Source organism: Hippopotamus amphibius, chromosome 2 (genome assembly GCF_030028045.1).
Source record: "Hippopotamus amphibius kiboko isolate mHipAmp2 chromosome 2, mHipAmp2.hap2, whole genome shotgun sequence".
NCBI classification, from domain to species: domain Eukaryota; kingdom Metazoa; phylum Chordata; class Mammalia; order Artiodactyla; family Hippopotamidae; genus Hippopotamus; species Hippopotamus amphibius.
In genome coordinates this window covers 151,653,674-151,672,575 of record NC_080187.1, presented here as the reverse complement: position 1 = coordinate 151,672,575, position 18,902 = coordinate 151,653,674, and the positions used below count along the sequence as shown (strand labels likewise).

Below are 18,902 nucleotides of genomic sequence, written 5' to 3'. Positions count from 1 at the left end.
GGGGACTTCGCTGGTGGTCCAATGGTTAAGACTCCGTGCTTCCAATGCAGGGGGCACAGGTTCAATCCCTGGTCAGGGAATTAAGATCCCACATACCAAGTGGCACAGTCAAAAAATTAAAAAAACTAAAACAAACAAGAAGTGAAGGAAGGGAGTGTGGGGGTGTGGACAGATGCCAGCAGGACACTGTGTTCAGAGGCCAGAGGCCGGGAGCGTGGAAGATATAGGGGAAGAAAGATGCCAGGTGGGCTGGGGGTCCAAAGGGCAGAGGTGGACCTGCCTCCACTGGGAGGAGGGCTGCAGCCCTGACTGGACAGGGCGGGAAGGAGAAACAGGGAGCAGGAGGGGCACAGAGGGCACATCCAGGCAGCACCCAGATCACGGAAGAGCCGGCCTGGGAAGGGTCTGGAATGGGGAGAGGGAGGAACATGAGACTGGGCAGACCTGGGGGTGGCATCTGGGCCCCAGGAGGGCTCTGCCTGCCCCCAGTGCCTCGCCTACTGCACCAGCCTGTCCCAGAGCCAGATGCCCCAACACGGCCAGGGCGGTGCCTCCGAGAAGCCGTTCAAGGTTAAAGGTGATCCTGCAAGGCTGATGTAAAGCAGAAGATGCTGTCTAAAAGTCAGACCATGGAGCACTCCCAGGGAGAGGCCACACCTGGGCCTGCAGGCAGGTGGGAACATTACTGAGGAAAGGGCTGAGGGATCCACAGGACAGAGCATTAGACACTGGCCAGGGATAAAAGTCACTGATTCAAAAACAGGGAGGCAAGGAGGAAAGGTCAAAGCCAAGCCCCAATACAGTGCATAAATCTGCCCAAGACAGGTCCTGGTCAGAAGCTTCTTGTACTTGGGAGAATTCCTTCCTAGAAAAAGCAGAATAAATACAAAAACTGGCAAAAACAGGAAACGGTGTATGCATGAGGTTGTTTGCTGCAGCACTATTTGTAATAGCAAAAGAAATTGGAAACCACCCAAACGTTCCTGCAGAAGGGACATCCAACCGCACGGGGTGGGGCATGGCTCTGGGGCAGCAGAGTCCTCTACACATTGCCCTGCACAGTGTGGAACTTGGGTGTCATCTCCAGGACTCAGGAGTAAGTGAAACAAACAAGATAAAGACATTTAACTCATTATCTAAGAAAGAGGAACATATGCTCATAAGAAAAACATATGAAACGTTAAAAATGCTTATCTGCAGTGGGAGGAAAGGAATGGGAGGAGATGAGTAATAGGGAAAGAAAACAGATATCTTTGCATACACCCTGTTTGTATATTTGACTTTTGAACCATGTAAGTACTTTATATAATTATAAAATGAGATTAAATTTTACAAAGCAAATTCCTAAGAATTAAAAGAAAAATGAATCTAAATGTGTATCCAGTTCTAACCTAATCACAAAGGGAAGAACCATTCTGAATGATTGTCAAATGCAGTGATTTGCTGGTACATCCCTCGTGGGTATACCTATACTCTAAAGACAAAAGTCAATGTAAACAAATTTTACTGTATCTATAATCCCATGTCCTTGGTGACACTGGTATTGCTATTCTGTGACTGCTATATGATTAGTGGAATAAAACAAATGCAGAATTACAATGGTGACCTTGAGACTGGCGATTTGGGACATAGGAAAAGAAAGATACAAATGTAAAAAACCCTATAGTCCTAGCAAAGGGTCAGTATGAATCATGATGTATTTTATCTTAAAAATATACAGAATATTAGTTACATAGATATGCATAATTAATTATCCCCAAAGTTAGCAGCTGAAACGATACACATTTATTATCTCAGTTTCCGTGGGTGGGGAATCTGGGTGCAGCTTAGCTGGGTGCCTCTGGTCAGGGTCTCTCTTGAGGCTGGAGTCACCATCACAACCAGGGCTTTAGCCATCTTAATAGGAGAGGATCCATTTCCAAGATCACTTATGGAGCTGCTGACCAGAGACCCCACATGGGCATCTGACAGAGCCGTTCACAGAGTGGCAGAGCAGGCAAGCAAGAGAGCGCAGGAAAGAAGTCACAGGCTTTCCGTAACCTAATCTTGGGAGCGACATCCCTTCTGTCATATTCTGTTCACTATAAGCCAGTCAATAAGTCCAGCCTACTCTCAAGGGGAGGGGTCACCCGAGGCCATGAATACCAGGAGGTGGGTCTCACTGAGAGGCATCTCCCCACCACAGATACATTTCCTACCCTTCTGACCAAATCAGTAGCAACGAACACCCACAGTGAGCAGATTATGGTCTCTAAGTACTATCTCCCAGGGCTCCTGCAAGAAACAACTTGTTCTAGTTCTGAAGCAAGAGATGTTTAAGATGAGCCTGGAATATCTAGTCACATCAGAAAGCAAGGAAGCTACCAAAGATGACTGGGGTCATGTTGATAGGACTTGAAAGCCAACCTGAGAAGGCTCCCACTGGAGAAAGACAGAACAACCTCAACCCCAATAAGGATAATATCTATGACAGCGAGACACTCCAGCTGTATTTCAACCCAAGAGTGCCTGGTGGTGCTGATCTCTAGAGGTTGTTAGGGAAACTTTAATTTTAAATTTTTTAAGTAAAGAGAAGGAATCAAGTAGTTAACCTGCTTTTCCTATACGAACTATACTCTGGGTAACTGAATAGTTGATGAGGGCAAGTTTCTCTGCAGAGAAAAACTCCAGCTAATCAAAAAGAAATGAGAAATAATGGAATTAGAACGCCATGATTTTGCAACCTCTAATCAAGTAAGGGATCTAGAAGACAATTGTTAATGGCTGTTAATATTACAAAGAGAGAAACAAAGAGAGAGCGTGTGCCACCTGATGGAAAAAACACAATACCTATGAAGGTTGGGATTTTCTGACCCAAACAACCAGACTAAATCTGATTGAGCCTCTTTATCTAAACACCCACCATTTTATACCAATAACCCCAGGAGGATGCAATCAGCAAAATCCTGGTTGCAGGGAACTCCATGAAAGAAACGATATAGATTCTTCCACAAGAGCAGCAACAAAAATATTGTAAATGAGAAAAAAGAGAGATGGATGGAGAACCTATAAAATAAGACACATAAGAGAATGGGACATGTAACTGATTCTCAATGCACAGCGCCCATCTGGACCCTCATTCAGACAAGTACACTGTAACCAGGGGAAAGGCAAACACTGCCTGGGGATTTAACCATACAGAGAAAGGATTATTTTATTTTAGTTGTGGTAATGGTATTGCAATAACTTTAAACACAAACTTCCTATCTTTTAGAGATACATATTTGAAACATTTAAAAAGGATAGATGAGTTCAGAGGTTTGCTTTAGAATAATCTGGGAGAAGGTGGGGGTGTAGTTGAAGAAAAACTGGCCATGAGCAGGTCAAGACTGAAGCTGAAAGCACAGGAAGTTCATCATGGTTTTCTCTCTTCTTTTGTATATGTTTGACATTTTTTATGATAAAAAATTGAAAGGATATATCTTTCCAAAAGGCATCACTTTAAAAGAAATCACTACTCTATAGCATTGTTCTTTGTATTCTACCCAATCCAATTAAACAAGAGGAAAAAGTAACAGAAAACAAGAATGGAAGCAGCAAAAATCATTCTTATTTGCAGATGGCGTGACTGTGTGCCAAGAAAAACCCAAGAAAACAACTAAAAATCTACTCAAAAAATAAACGAATTCATTAAGGTAGTTGTTTCAAATTTAATATATTTAAAAAATCAATAGCTTTCTTTGTAGCTACAAATAGTAACATGTTAGAAAAAATGAGACAAGAGATAAGATTTACAAAAACAAGGAAAGGGATAAAACACCAAGGAATAAACTAACAACACGTGTTGGATTTTTATGAAAAAATTTATCAACGGAAGATAAACAAGCTTGAATGCCGGGAGCCGTCCGGGGATTGCCTAAAGGCTCAGGCAAGGCCGAGCACTCTGGGAATAACCTGCAAGGCAGGATTTCCAGTGAAGGCATCCTTGGTTCGGAAGGAGCTGCAAGGCAGGCATCCTGGAAGTACCGGAGTTCTCCGAGAATTAGTTTCACTATGAGTTTCCTCTGTTTACTTTTCTTTCTAGGAATGATGAGCTCTCTGGGTGAAGGGGCGCCTACGCCGCCTTCAAGAATGGTGGCTACCCCCCGCTTTCTTGGTGTTGTGGAAATTCTATGGGCCGCAAACAAATCACATGTAGACCCTTAGGGGGCCCGGGTAATGGAGGAATGTTTAAACTTATTATCCCCACCCTTGGGCCATGCTGGCAATTCGGCCGTAATGGGCCATGCATTGTGATCAGGAATGCTGCCTCACCCAATCACAATTATCCCAAACCTCTGAAGTGAGGGTCAGTCAAACCAAAGCTGCCTATAAAATGTCCCATACACCCTTTCCTTATAAGAACGGAATATTACGGGTATCTATGTTATGTCCATGTCCTGTATGTCTGCTGTCACGTAGCATAGAGAATGTAGCTCATTGATTAAGCTTAACCTGCTGACAATGTGTCTGTCACTTCAAGCCTGGGCGCCTGAGAGGCCTGCCCTTAGAGATTGTTATCCTGTGTTCCCCTCCCCCTTGTAACCACTGGAGGGTTAAAACAAGAATGGTAATGTTAAGCATGGGAAAAAAAAACTGTTCGATTGTTTAAGGACAAGAACGTGAAGAACTGATGAGAACTGATGATTACATAGAAGACTCATCACCTGACTGAGGACGGGCCCCTGGCGGAATCACTGGGACATTTGGGGGAGGGATATGGGGCCCCTAATGGAAAAATCCACTTAGCAAGATGAAGGATATATAAGACCCAAGCAAAAATTAAAGTCTCTCTCCTCTTCTCTGCAACTCCACTGCCTCCTGTCTCTTCTTTATCGCGGACTCTACCCCTCCCAAGGGACTCCCTGGATCCTGCCTGGGCTGGACCCCGGCACTTGAATAAATGGAAAGATGAGTCCTTTTCTGGCTAAGATTCTATATTGTGAAGCTGACACTTCCCCTACATAGCCACATTTAATGCACAGCATGCCAAAAAAAAAAAACCAATAGGAATTTTTATTGCATAACTAAAACTGATTCTAAAGTTTCTATGGAAAAATAAATATGCAAGAGGATCCAGCGAATCTGTAATCAGGAATGATGGTGGCAAGGGGAAGAACTAGCTGTACCAGGGAATAAAATGCAGCTTAAATCCAGGAAAGCAAGCAGTCTGGTTCTGGAACCTGAGTGGACAAATCAGTGTAACAGATCCAGAAACAGCCCTACACGTATACGGCAATTTCATGTATGATGAAGGTTGCATTTCAAACCAGTGGGGAGAAAAGATTCATTGAATAGTTTTAGCACAACTGGTTAGCTGTCTCATTTGAAATGTAATGGGTTGGCCAAAATGTTTGTTCAGTTTTAAGTAAAAATAAAAGACATATTTTTCATTTTCACCAAGAACTTTATTAAGCAACAGTCGTTAACTGAACGAATTTTTTGGCCAACCCAATAACTCTTTCTGGATCCACAGACCAAAATAAATTCCAAATAAATCAAAGATTTAATTTAAAATAACATCATAAAAGCTCTAGAAGAAATTTTTATTTTAAAAAAATCTTAGGAGTGTGAAGGTCATACTAATTTGGAAAACTCAATAACCTCAAAGGAAAAAGATGAATGCCCTTGACTACATAAAATGTTCAGCAAATTTAAAAATGTACAAAAAAAAGAAAAAAAAAGAAATTCCGAAGACAACTCTAACCTGGGGAAATTTTTGCAATATAAATCAAGGGGCTAATTTCCTTTATATGTAAAGAACAGTACAAATCAGTAAGAATCACCAAAAATCTGACAGAGGGATGGGCAAAGGAAATAAACACGTAACGCACAGGGAAAGAAACACAAACAGCTTATAAGCGTAGAAAAATGGTGTCTGGATTCCCTTCTGATGAGAAATATGCACGTGAAACCACCAAACAGCTTGGGGGCTAAGAGCAATTGGGGGGATGGCACGCAGTGTAGGTGACCCACACGCTGACACACAGGGATAGAGAGCCGTGTGACCTGCCTACCTCTTGGGAAAGCAATCTGGCCATCTCTATCCAAGCCGGCGTGGTTAGCCTACAACCCCGCTCTATCCAGGAAATGATTCTCTAAAGTAACTCAAACCTGATCACAAGGACACACCCACGAGGCTGCTCAGTGCTGCATGGAGGGAAACCACGTAACTATCAGTCCAGAGGGGGCTAATTAATACCCCATCATTCGGCCACATCACTGACTCCTGTGCTACCACTTGAATAATTAGGTGGGTCTATAGTTGTTGTCTATAGCAAGAAATCTCCCAAGAAATGAAATCTACCAAGAAATGAGAGCACTAAGTGCAGACCCATGTGGCCAGTGCAATATCTGTTTTAAAAAAAAGGTCTAAAATCAAATACACTTCAATAAAATATTTAAAAAATAAAATAAAAAGGTCTATGTATAGGCTTGTATGTGTCCAAGAAATTTCTGGCAGGATTCACAGGAAATTTAACAGTGGCTTCCACTGCAGAGAGGGATTAGGGGTCTGGGATGTACAGATAGAAACGAGGAAGGTACCACAGAGACTTCCAGGGTAGAAATCATTTTTCATCCTTATGGCTCTTGGCTTGATCCAAGCACCATTCAGAGAAAGTTTAACACACCTCTATTGGTGAATAAATGTTTCCATTTAAAAACATGTCCAAGCCCTACTCATGCTGACCAAATGGAATGCAGAAGTCAAGATCTCATCATTTTACTTGTTTCTAAGAAGAAGTCTTTTTGGTTTTCCTAAGCCCTCTTTGGAATGTTCTGCTTCCTCCGGACTCCCATTCTCCGGCCAACAGCACCCCGGATCCAGGGGGCCCGCCTGTCCACCCAGGCCTGCTCTGGGCTTGGGAGCCCTGCCCCTGTCACAGGCTGATGAGGAGGAGGTGAGAGCTGTCTTCAACTTAGGAGTCTTATCTGGACAGGTTCACCCCAATTACTTATTATAAGAGCAAACCAAGATCCAGATCTGAAGTGCCCAGTGTATAAGAACAGCCAAGTGGCTTCATCACCACCATGAGGACCCCTCAGAGAAGGAAAATGTGAGGTGAGCTCAGTCCCAGGCCTGGAAGTCAGGAACGGGGCCCCGTGATCTCCCAGCACCCAGGGTGGGATGTTGACAAGGTTCAAACAACAGGGTGTAAGGACCCCTTTACGGAGCCCTGAACTGGAGGACCAGCAGCATCCTAGCATGAGCTGAGGGTGTTGGTGGGGTGTGGGTGGTCTAGGACATCTCCCGGGAGCCTTGGCTGCTGGACCAGGAGGGGAATACCGTGAGGAACAGAACACGATCTATCGGCCTTTGTTTGGGGCTCAAGCTGTCACCATGGGGCTCCATTGCCGAGACCAACATCACTCTTCGGGTTTTAATAAGCACGTGGCTGGTTTGATAGAAAAGCTAGACTTTCACACATACTCGTTTAGAAGCAGATGACCCTCTGGCCCACATGGATGCATGCTGCCACCGCCTCCATGACCCTCGGGAGGGGACCTCCTGGTGCTCCCACCGCTCCTCACCGCCTGGGATGCCTCCCCACAGGGCAGTGGGAGAGCTCTGTGCGGGGGTCCTCCCACCAGGGGCACCCTGCAGTGTCAACCTTCTAGACCAAGAGCGTCCGAGAGGGCCAGCATCTTCCCAGCCCCGGGGGCTCTTCCCTCAACGTCTCTGTGACTCTGAGCCAAGGGGGGCCAGCAGTTCTGACACCCAGAAGGTTCTCCTCGGTGGACTCCTTGGAACCGGAGTTGTCCATCTTCGCCAGGTGAAGGAGCCCCCTGCTCCTGCTGCACATGGCGGGCTGCTCAGACAGTGCAGCAGAGCGAGGCGATCTCAGACCCCAGCCAGGTCCCCATCCCGGCTGTGCCCAGAACCACCTGGCCACGTGCCCTCTCTGAGCCTCAGTTTACCCATCTGTGGCAGCAATGCTCCGGGGGTTCTTAGGAGGTCACCGCGTCAGCGTGGTTAAGGCATCAGAGCTGTGCCTGGCCCGAGGTAGCGCTGGCCCATTACGGAGGGTGGTCAGTGAATGCGTCTTAGGGAGTCAGGAAACCAGCTCGTCAAGGAGCGCGTGCTATCAAGGACCCAGACATGCGTCCAAGGCCCACCTTTAACCTTTGGCAGCCACGGGGCCTCGGAGGAGTTACCTGAGCCTCACCGTTCCCTAACCTGTGAGACGGGGGAGGCACCTGCCCTCCTACGCGGCTGACGGGAAGGAGATTCACAGGGCCCAGCACGGGGACTGGCGCACACCCAGCACCCCAGACACGTGCCGACGACATCACTGTAACTCTTCCTGTTATCTGTCGTTATTATTAACAACATAGGACGTGAAGTAAGGCATGAGTGGGGACTGAAGGCCACCCCGTCATCAAGGCTCCAGGAAGGCTTCCCACCAGTGCAGAGCTGGCGGAAGGCCCACTCCTCCTCGAGGTCATGGCAAGTCTTCTCAGCCCTTAAGACCTTGGGCCACAGGACTGAACGTGCCCGAAGGCTCCCCCGCACTTGGAATGGTCGCCAGCCAGGGGGGTGTGGCCAACAGGGAAAGCGCATCCCCTCCAGCCCCATCTCCAGACCTGCCCCACTCCTTCCTGGAAGCTCGGTAGTCCAGGCAACACTGAGGTTCAGGCTATGGTCACTGGCACGGCTCAGGAGACACAGAGGTCATCAGGGACTCAGACTCGTGAGGGCTCCTAAGTTCAGCCAGACGTGGGGCTGCTTCCTCAGAGGGAATAAGGCAGGAAGCAGAGTCTGCCGGCTGGATTCTTCCGAGAGTCCACGCAATGTCCACACAGCCGCCCAGGGGCTCGGAGGATGTATGGAGCTGCCCTGGTTTAAGAGTCTCACGTCCCGGAGCCAACAACTCTTACACTCACTCCATGGGTGCAGCTTCCAGGGTCCCCTCAAGGGACATGTCTGGTTACAAGGCACCCTCTACAGCAAGCCTGAAGCTCTGCATCCTCTGAAAGGATGCATCTCCCATCGAGATGCAGTCACCATCTCTACCACGGCTAGTGTGGACTTTTGTCCTTTTCTCTCACCCTCCTGCCCAGAACAGGAAGTGGTATTGGAGGGATACAGACACTGGGTGGGGATGAGGTGACACACCCAAGAAGAAGGCCGAGCCTGATGTCACCAAGCCATGGACCCAGCAGCCGCTTGCCTCTGGACCTCGGTACAGAAGAAGTTTCCTGTTTGGACAAGCTCCTGGTAGGTGCATGGAAATGCATTCCTAACTCATCAAGGTGTCTAATTTGGGGATGGTTTCCCACATTCATTACATCCTAGGGTGTTTCATCATCATCTCTTCCTGTTGCTGAGTCAGACTTTTGGTCCTTCAAGTCTTTGTTGAATATGAATCCTCTACTATGAAGGGGTGTGTTTTCGCTTTAAGATCTCCACGTTTTCATAACAGTCAAAGGGCTCTCTTCTATAGGACACTCTAAAGTAAGGCAGTCTAGGACCTCTCTGGTGGCGCAGTGGTTAAGAATCTGCCTGCAAATGCAGGGGACTCGGGTTCGATCCCTGGCCTGGGAAGATCCCACGTACTGTGGAGCAACTAAGCCCGTGCACAATACTTAGTGAGCCTGCGCTCTAGAGCCCACGCACCACAACTACTGAAGCTCACACACCTGGAGCCCATGCTCCGCAACAAGAGAAGCCCGCACACTGCAATGAAGAGTAGCCCTGCTCTCCACAAGTAGAGAAAACCCATGCACAGCAACGAAGATCCAATGCAGCCACAAATAAATAAATAAAATAAATTTTTAAAAAAATTTAAAAAATAAAGTAAAGCGGTCCATACTTTTTGAGTTGGCCACAGGCAGCCTTAGCCAGTCTGGGTTGGTTAGAGGCAGCTGCTTTGATTTGGTCTAGAACAGTTAGCTGGTACAGAGCGGGGGGTTTTCTGGAAGGCTGGCAGCTAGAGGCAGGACTCAGGGCACCCTGCTTCCTGGTCCCTCTCCCACACTCCCCTCCCTGCAGGTACGAGGCTGATTCAACCCAGGGGAGCCTCATGTGCAAATCATCCCCCCCTCCAGACAGCTGGATGGAGTCCTGCCCAAATGGCACCATGAAATGATATGTTAAAAAGTGAGCTTCGGGACTTCCCTGGTGGTCCAGTGATTAGGACTCAGTGCCTTCACTGCCATGGGCCCAGGTTCAATCCCTGGTCAGGGAACTAAGATCCCGCAAGCCACATGGCATGGCCCAAAAAAAGAAAAGAAAATAAAAGGAAAGGAAAGAAAAGTGAGCTTCTTAGAATCCCAAGAGCTCTATCACCAGACCAGTGGGACTGGCACAGCCCCATCCTGGCATTCTGATCTCCAAGAGATTGGAGCTGGGATGTACCGCATCCTCCCCTATGAAGGAGATGCTGTGTCCTGCCAGTCCCTGGGTCCTGGAGAAACCACATAGGCAGACTGGATTGGGAGCATCATAATCTACTGTGATGTATGAAAACCATAGTGATCCGGTCTGAAGCAGATAAAACGTACCCCAAACCACAGGTAAACTGCTGAGCGAAATCCATCTGACCCTATTGGAATTGGTCAAAATGGAGTCAAAGGCTATCTGAATTGTGTGATATTGGTTCGGACAGTCCAAAACTGGTTTCTATCCAGTTTGAGCAACACTAGCCAGGATAACGTGGAACCAATAACAGCCGGGTTGAACCAGTGCATTCACTTTTAACCAGTTTGAATTGGGTTAGCCTGGTTCAAACCAGCCCCTTGAAAGGGAATTTGAGGGCTTCCATTTCCCAGGTTTTTAGTTCATTACTAAAAAAGAAAACCAGGGTAGCAAAAGTCTAAAGTCATTTATTTCTGAAAATTAATTTACCTTGCTCCCATAAATATTCATAGAAATTAATTACCAGCTTATTGAAAGAATTAATAAACTTCACATTGTTTATTGTCACCCACCAGCAGGAGCAGCAATCAGCCTTCTGGCAAAGAGAAAGATCCTGCTTTTAAGAGGCTCTTTACCGTGTGGTTAGAGGGCATCCTAAAGGTGTTACTGGGGGTTCCCTGATGCCCTTCAGACAACAACCAAGCAGGTATGCTCCCCACACCCGAAGTGACACAGAACAGATCAGCTGGGGTTTTTTTTTTACTGAATGTTAAAATGCAACATTAACCTCCTCAAAAGAGACAAGAGAGTGGAAGGAAATGAAGAGTCTTTAAAAAAAAAAAAAACAGCAGCCTGAATTTGGATGCAATTATATCCACCCTAATCAAAAGTGTTAGATCTTAATTAGCAGCTTATACAAGACACATTTCAATCTATTAATTCAATCATCATGTCATGTGCGAGGCCATTACTGAAGGTGTAATTAAATGGGATGGTCTACTGTTCCCTAATCAATTGGACCTCCCCCACTCCCACCGATGACGTGGGCCCAAGCACCTTGCCTTATTATAGAACTGCCTTCCCTTGAAGGTGTGCTTTCTAGACAAGCTTTGCAGGAGAAAACCAAAAGTCAAAGTCCCATTTGCCTTGACATAAAAATGCAACCACCCCCTCGAGAGAAAATTCAGTCACTTACCAGCCACAAAACTTGGAAATGATGCCACCTTCTTTGTCTGTTAGGAAATATGAAAACACACACACACACACACACACACAAAGTGTAAGTAGCTGGACTGTAAGATCTAGGCTAAGATGATTACCATAATGTGAAAAGCTAAACCCAGAGTGACTGGTCTTCCCAAGAAGTCATCTCCTTACAGCAAACCAGTGTCTTTCCAGTGCCATGATGTGTGGGTGGGGTACATGTAACCAATTCTCATGGAAAACTTGGAGTACAAAAGGCCATCAGCTAAAACCTAGGGACCCCCAGACTAGCATGTCACTGCTAGAAGGGATATACTCAATGGTTCCCTAACTGGTGGGCATGAGAATTCCCAGGCACATCTTTAAAAGCAAGATGGAGACCAAACACCATTGTGTGGGTGGCCACGATTATTCCATCCAAGTAAGAAAATCTCATCCAAACCATGTTAGCCAGAAAAGGGAAATAACTTGCTTAAGGCCTCATTCTAATAACCTCCCCATCATGGCCATGAAAGTTTATAAGGGATTGCTTTTTAAAATCACATAGTTTCTTTAGAACCGTGGTTCTCAGCCTGAATGATTTCTTTCTCCAAGAGGACATAAGGCAATTCCTGTAGACACTTTTGGTTGTCACAGATTGGAGAGGAGGGCTGCTACTAGCATCTAGTGAGTAGAAGCCAGAGATGCATCTAAACACCCTGCAGTGCAAAGGACAGCCCTTCACAACAAAGAAGGATCAGGCCCCAAATGTCAACGGTGGCACCCTTGAGTGATCCTGTTTAGAACATGATTGTCAGATAATGGGGTAGAAAGAGTTTCTGTCAAAGTGGGGAGCACCAATGACCCCCACACATCAAAAGCAACACATGGGCACACTGTAGGGTGGGCCTGAGTCAACAGAGAAGGGCCTTCCCTTCTTCCTCCAGGGCCACCTCCTCCTCCTGCAGGGCCACCTGGCTTTGTTTGACGGGACCCCCTCCCCCGAGGCACTGGGTGAGACAAGAACATGGTGGAGAGGGTGAGCCCATGAAGATGGGAAGGGCAGCTCCCCCATCAGGGCCCTGGGCCAGAACTCTCGCCCTTGGAAAAATTACCTCTGGGATGTTGTTATTGTCAACAGGGCCATTGAGATCAGAGCGCTGCTGCTTCCTCGGCTGCTCCAAACCATTGCAAACCTGGAAACCGGGAAGTTAAAGACAGAGATGGTGTTTTCACATGTTCGAAAAAGTAAAAATAAATAAAAATTACAATTTAAAAAAAGAAAAATAAACCAAGACAAAACACTGGAGATACAATACGATACGATTTTGTAAAATGTATGTGTGTATAGGTATGTGTGTGCATACAGATACAATTTAACTTTTCTGCCAATAACGTGCATACTTTTAAACTTCTAAAAAGTTATTTGAATGGTATTTTCTAGCTGTGTTGTTTATTATTATTTTTAATTGTGGTAAAATGCGTATAACAGAAAGTTGGCCATCTTACCCATTTGTAAGTATACAGATGGGTGGCATTAAGTACTTTCACATTATTATGCAACCATCACCATCCATCTCCAGAGATCTTTTCATCCCACAGAACAGTAACTCTGTCCCCATCAACACTAACTCCCTATTCCCACCTCCCCCAGACCCAGGCACCCACCAGTTACTGCTATCAATTTACTCTAAGGAGCTCATATAAGTGGAGTCAGACACGATTTGTCTTTTTATGACTGGCTTACTTCACTAAGCATAATGTCCTCAAGGTTCATCCCTGTTGTAGCAGATGTCAGAAATGTCCTTCCATTTTTAGGGCTGAATAATATTCCACTGATTATATAGACCACATTTTGTTTATCCGCTCATCAGTCCACGGACACTTGGGTTGCTTCCACCTTTTGGCTATTGTTAATCGGGCTGCTATGAACATGGGGGTACAAATATCTCTCAGAGTTCCTGCTTTCTGTTCTTGGGGTATATATGTATATACCCACAAGTAGGATGGCAGGATTACATGGTCATTTTATTTTTTATCTTTTGAGGAATCACCATACTGTTTTCCACAACAGCTAAATCATTTTACATTCCCAGCGAAAGTGTCCAAGTGTTAACATTATATTTCTAAAAGACTTAAATTCTTAGTTTAATGCAAATTCTAAAATCTACATTCCTTAGTTAATGCAAATTAGTCAATCTACCGGTAGAGGAAAAAAAATGCCCCAAGGACATGTCATAAGTCTTCTCTTAAAGAGATATCAAACCAAAATTCCTCTTACTTCGATGAACAAAATTTAAAGTTTAGGTATATTTTCTCTACTCAGTTCCCTGTACTATCCAGAAGATATCTCCAGATCCAAGCACCAAAATCACTATCCAAACTCCAAAGGAGGCTCTGGTAAGCCAGCATCTTAAGTCAAGTTCCAGAACTTTCTGGAAATAAATTATCAAGCAGTAACAATATGATGATGCCAACATTAATAAGTTTTATTTACAAATAAATAAATTTCTATTATGAGCATACATATACATTATACTTATATTTATTTATACATAACTAAGTAACATTATTGATTGCATCCTTTCCCATATAAGATGGATGTGACCATTCCTGCTTTACAGGTGAGAGGACTGAGGCTCCAGCTGTGGACAAGTACGGCCAGGTACCCACAGGCTCAGGCCCCACAGGCATGTCTTGTATCTTCCCTGCCCTAGACTGTCACCATCACAGCCCATGACTTCACTCAATCTCTCTGTGGGGGTTAGAGAAAAATGAAAAGACCCAGGCCCACCATCAAGGCCCTGAAGGGAACAGGAGGGCCGTGCACCAGGCAGACCAGGGACTCTAGCTGAGCATCTCCACCGTGCCTACAGGCACCACTGGGCTTCAGAAGCCATGGGCATGGACGGGATGGTTCCGACGGGAGGTGTTCAAAGCTGGCTGGGCTTTAAGGATGGGGCAGATTTGTACCACATCCTGAGAGCAATCTGGGCTCACTGGAAGAAATGAGGCCTTCCCACAGTGGATAGGGTGCAGGGCACAGCTGGGGCCCAGGAGGGTCAGATGTTTGCTTGGTCCCCGTTTCCTTGCTAGAAGCCCAAAGGACTGCCCCTACCCTCGAGCCCTGTGATTCCCCAGACCATGCCAGTGGGCCCTGACCTGGCCTCACTGTCCTGGTCTGTCCCGAGGCAGGGCCCTGAGGCCCCCTGCTCCACCCATCACAGTGTTCCTTTCAGGTCTGGCCCCATCCTTCTCCAGGTGAGAGGGATCTGACTGACCCCAGTGGAGCCCGCACTGACCAAGCCAAAAAGACAGTGCCCCTTCCTGCAGGGCTAAACCTGGAGGGGCCACTGCTGCCAGGGTCCCACTGGAGCCAGACTTCTTCCCAAACTCCTAATGGACCCCTGCCATGGCCCTGCTGGGTCTGCGCCTCCCTCTATGGCAAGACACACCAGGAATAAGCCCCGTGTAATGTCCAGAGGGGTCTCTCACCTCAAAGGCTGCTCCCATCTGCCTTAAGTAAAACCCTAGTATGGGACACCCCCAGACAACCCTCTGTTGTCCTGTATACCTGCCAATTTCAAGGTCCACTTAGAGCACATCAGTATTTTACCCTCTTGTTTGTGAAATCTCTAACCTGGTGACCTTCCCTAGGCTGAGTTCACAAACTTCATTTCCTGAAGGCCTGCACTGCCTTACGAGGAGCTGAACAAGTACCAGGAATTTCCCAAGACCCCAAAGAAATCAACCAACCAACAGAAAAATGAAAACCGGGTCAACCACACCTACCACAACACTGAATATGTGCCCCCCCCAAATTCATATGTTGAAACCTAACCCCCAGGGTGATGGTATAAGGAGGTGGGGCTGTTAGGAGGTGACTAGGATTAGATGAGCTCATGAGGGTGGGGCCCTCATGAATGGGATTAGTGCCCTTATAAATGGGACCCCAGAGAGCTCCCTCGCCCCTTCTGCCACATGAGGATGTAAAAGAAGATGTTTACTTAGGAAAGCGTGTTCTCACCAGACACCAAATCTGCCAGCATCTTGATCTTGGACTTACAGCCTCCAAAACTGTAAGAAGTAAATGTCTGTTGTTTCTACATCCCCCACTTATGGTATTCTGTTTTAGCAGCCCAAAAGGACTAAGATAACACTCTTTCTACAAATGTTACAGCTTGGACAGAAAGAGGACCAACAGACTGTCATCAAGGTGCCAAATACATGGTGGGAAACAGCAGCACCAGGATTACCGCCTGCCTTGTGTTGGGTGCCTCTGGCAAGTGGAAGAAGTATCCCTTCTGGGATACACAGCATTACACAGTTCAGGCTTGGCCAGGGGAACCCAGGCTGTACATCAGTGCCCCACACCATCCCCCAGACACCTCAGTGTGGGGCCACAGCACATGGTGACCACAGGCAACACAAGGTCTCAGGTCCACTTATAAGGGCAGCTTCTCCCCAGAGCTTCCACAGGCTCGACCCTTCCCACCATGCCAACATTTTTTCTAACTCCCTCCGACCACTCATCACCATGACAACCGCATCTCACAATAAACAGCCAGGGTTGTTTCTGGAGAGGCAGGAGGACAGCTTGTGTGGCTTCTCCTTGGGATAGCCCATCTGGTACTTGAAAATTTTTCATCTCAGGGGCCAGGGTGGGGGGCTGGACAGCAAGGGACACAGCACCTGCAATGGATGTGGTTAGAGGCCCACGTGAATCTCAGAGGAAGATGCTATTTAAATCCTTCTGTGCCCTCCCCACAGTACAGCAGCCAAGCACACCTCAAAGTAAGAAGCCAACCAGGGTCACCTCTGACCTTCACAGCCAGCAGGGATGTGAGGGCCACATCCCTCATCAAGTACCTGCAGTGGGGTGTTCCCGGTGCCACCCACTGGAACGCCCAACAGCCATCACTTGGTAGGGAGGGGTGAGCGAAATATGTGAGCTGAAATATGCTACTGTGGTGGGGACCCCCCAGACTCCCCTCCATGGAGCCCTGAGACCAGAGCACGATCTGATGGCACAGGCTGGGCACAAAATGCCAGGACCAGGGGCAGCTGTTCAGGGCAGAGATCACATGCCTGTAAGAAAAATACACTAATTTGAATAAATTGTGCTAATAAATACCTTGGCTCCAGTTGGTGAAACTAAAACTAGGATTTTTTAACGTGTCAGTTCTGACTGTGTCTGCTGGATTAAACTGAAAATCTGGTGATATACCCCACACGGCTTCAACTGGATAACGGCACACAAGCGCACACCCACTCACACTCACGCCATCTGGAACAAAAGCTGCGTGTTTCCAAGTGCTGCCCTGAATGACAAGCACGTGAGTGACACGGAGGGGAGCTCATGAGGGACAGATGCATGAACGCAAAGCCAAGGATGCCAGTGCTTCCCACTGGACTGTCCTATCTTCCCCCAGACACGACTCTGTGTCAAAGAAACCCTGGGTGCTGCACTCAGGGAGGGGACAGCCCTCTCCAGGAAAAGACACTGGTCAACCCGACTCATCGGACATTCCAGCTCAGGAGTGGGGGCTGGGGCAGTGACACTTCAGATGCTCCCGTGGGGCCAGGCTGAGAGCATAGCCCACTGGGGCCGCTACTGATGGTCTGATCAGTGCCCTCCACGTCTTCACTCAAAAGCCCTCCAATCCATCCCGACAGATAGGTGGCTCAGAAAAATGACAATATTGTTCTTTTTCTCCCATTCCTCTTACGATTCAGGTCACTCTGTGATATTTATCTGCAGGAGGAGGAGAGCTTGGATAAAGTCTTTATTCTTTTCACAGTTATCCCTCCAGGGATGATCACATCTTTTTTTTTTTTTTTTTTTTTTTTGGCACGCGGGCTTAGTTGCTCTGCGGCATGTGGGTCTTTCTGGAGCTGGGATCGAACCCGTGACCTCTGCATTGGCAGGCGGATTCTTAACCACTGCGCCACCTAGGAAGCCCAGATCACATCTTTTTGAAGCTGATCTCTGGCTTAAGAGAATCATGGCAAGATGCACTGGGGAAGACACTCAGGGCCTGGCCTTGTTCTCCAAGACTCACCCGCTAGAATCTCCCCCGTCACTGACCCTGGGTCCCCGACACTTCTCTACTCCATCATTCACTCTCTTTTCACAGGGCCCCAGGAAGGGCAGGTGGTACCTCGGGGACTAGCATTTTCTGGGCAGAACCATATTTTCATTGGCCTCTGCATTTCCATCCTTCATCAAGCACTGTCCAGAGGCTATGTTCACACGACCAGTCCAACGAAGCATCTGCTGTGTGTCCTGCACCTTCCTGGGTGCCTGCATCCAGGATGGGAAGATGCACATAACAAAGGTCTTGGCCCAGGACAGCTCCCTGACAAGCACCGAGGTGGATCTCGGTGGTCTTGCTGCCTCAGACTCTGTAGGGTGAGCCAGGGTATAAGCAAACACACAGGTCAACTAAGGCCACCCTTGAACAATGGTGTGTCCAGACGCTGGACCATCAAGGCTTCTTTCGAGCTGTTCATTTTTTTACTTGAGCATAACTAGAATCCTGAGGCATTACTGGTGGGAATGTAAAATGTCCAGCTATTGTGGAAAACAGTCCGTGGCTCCTCACAAAGTTAAACATCAAATGCCCATGTGACCCAGCAACTCCACTCTGAGGTGTAGACCCCAAAGGGGCTGAAAGCAGGTTCTACACAAAACATGCACAGGGATGGTCATGGCAGCATGATTCACAAGAGTCAAAAGGTGGGAACAACCCAAATGTCTGTCAAGAGGTGAAGAGATGAACAAAATGTGGTATATCCATTCAGTGGAACATCATTCAGCCATAAAAAGGAATGAGGTCCTGGTACACGCTACAACATGGGTAAGCCCTGAAAATATCATGCTAAGTTTAAGAAGCCAGACACAAAGCGCCACATATTATATGATTCCATTAATATGAAATGTCTAGAATCAGGCAAATCTATACAGGAAGACCTTGTTTTATTGAACTTTGCAGATATAGCTTTTTTTTTTTTTTTTACAAATTGAAGGTTTGCGGCAACCCCAGGTTGAGTTTGTCTATCAGCGCCATTTTTCCAACAGCATTTGCTCCTTTTGTGTCTGTGTCACATTTTGGTAAGTCTCACTATATTTCAAACTTCTTCTTGATTATTATATTTGTTATGGTGATCAGTGATCTTTGATGTTACTATGTAATTGTAGGTGTTCTGATTGCTCCAATGACCGGCTGTTCCCCCATCTCTCTCCCTCTTCTTGGGCCTCTGTATTCCCTGAGACACAACAATACTGAAATTAGGCCAATAATTCTACAATGGCCTCCGAGTGTCCAAGTGAAAGGAAGAG

The 18,902-nt window shown here is 46.9% G+C and overlaps 1 protein-coding gene across 2 annotated transcripts in view; it reads right to left on the bottom strand.

Annotated features, from left to right (window-relative positions):
• APBA2 (amyloid beta precursor protein binding family A member 2) overlaps window positions 1-18,902 on the bottom strand; it is a 248,017-nt gene that overhangs the window by 35,926 nt on the left and 193,189 nt on the right. For both annotated transcript variants that reach the window (XM_057722046.1, XM_057722047.1), the window contains 2 exons: window positions 12,676-12,756; window positions 11,574-11,610 (listed from right to left, as the gene is read on the bottom strand). In XM_057722046.1, coding sequence (XP_057578029.1) covers window positions 11,574-11,610; window positions 12,676-12,756 — 118 coding nt within the window. The remainder of the gene's footprint in view (window positions 1-11,573; window positions 11,611-12,675; window positions 12,757-18,902) is intronic.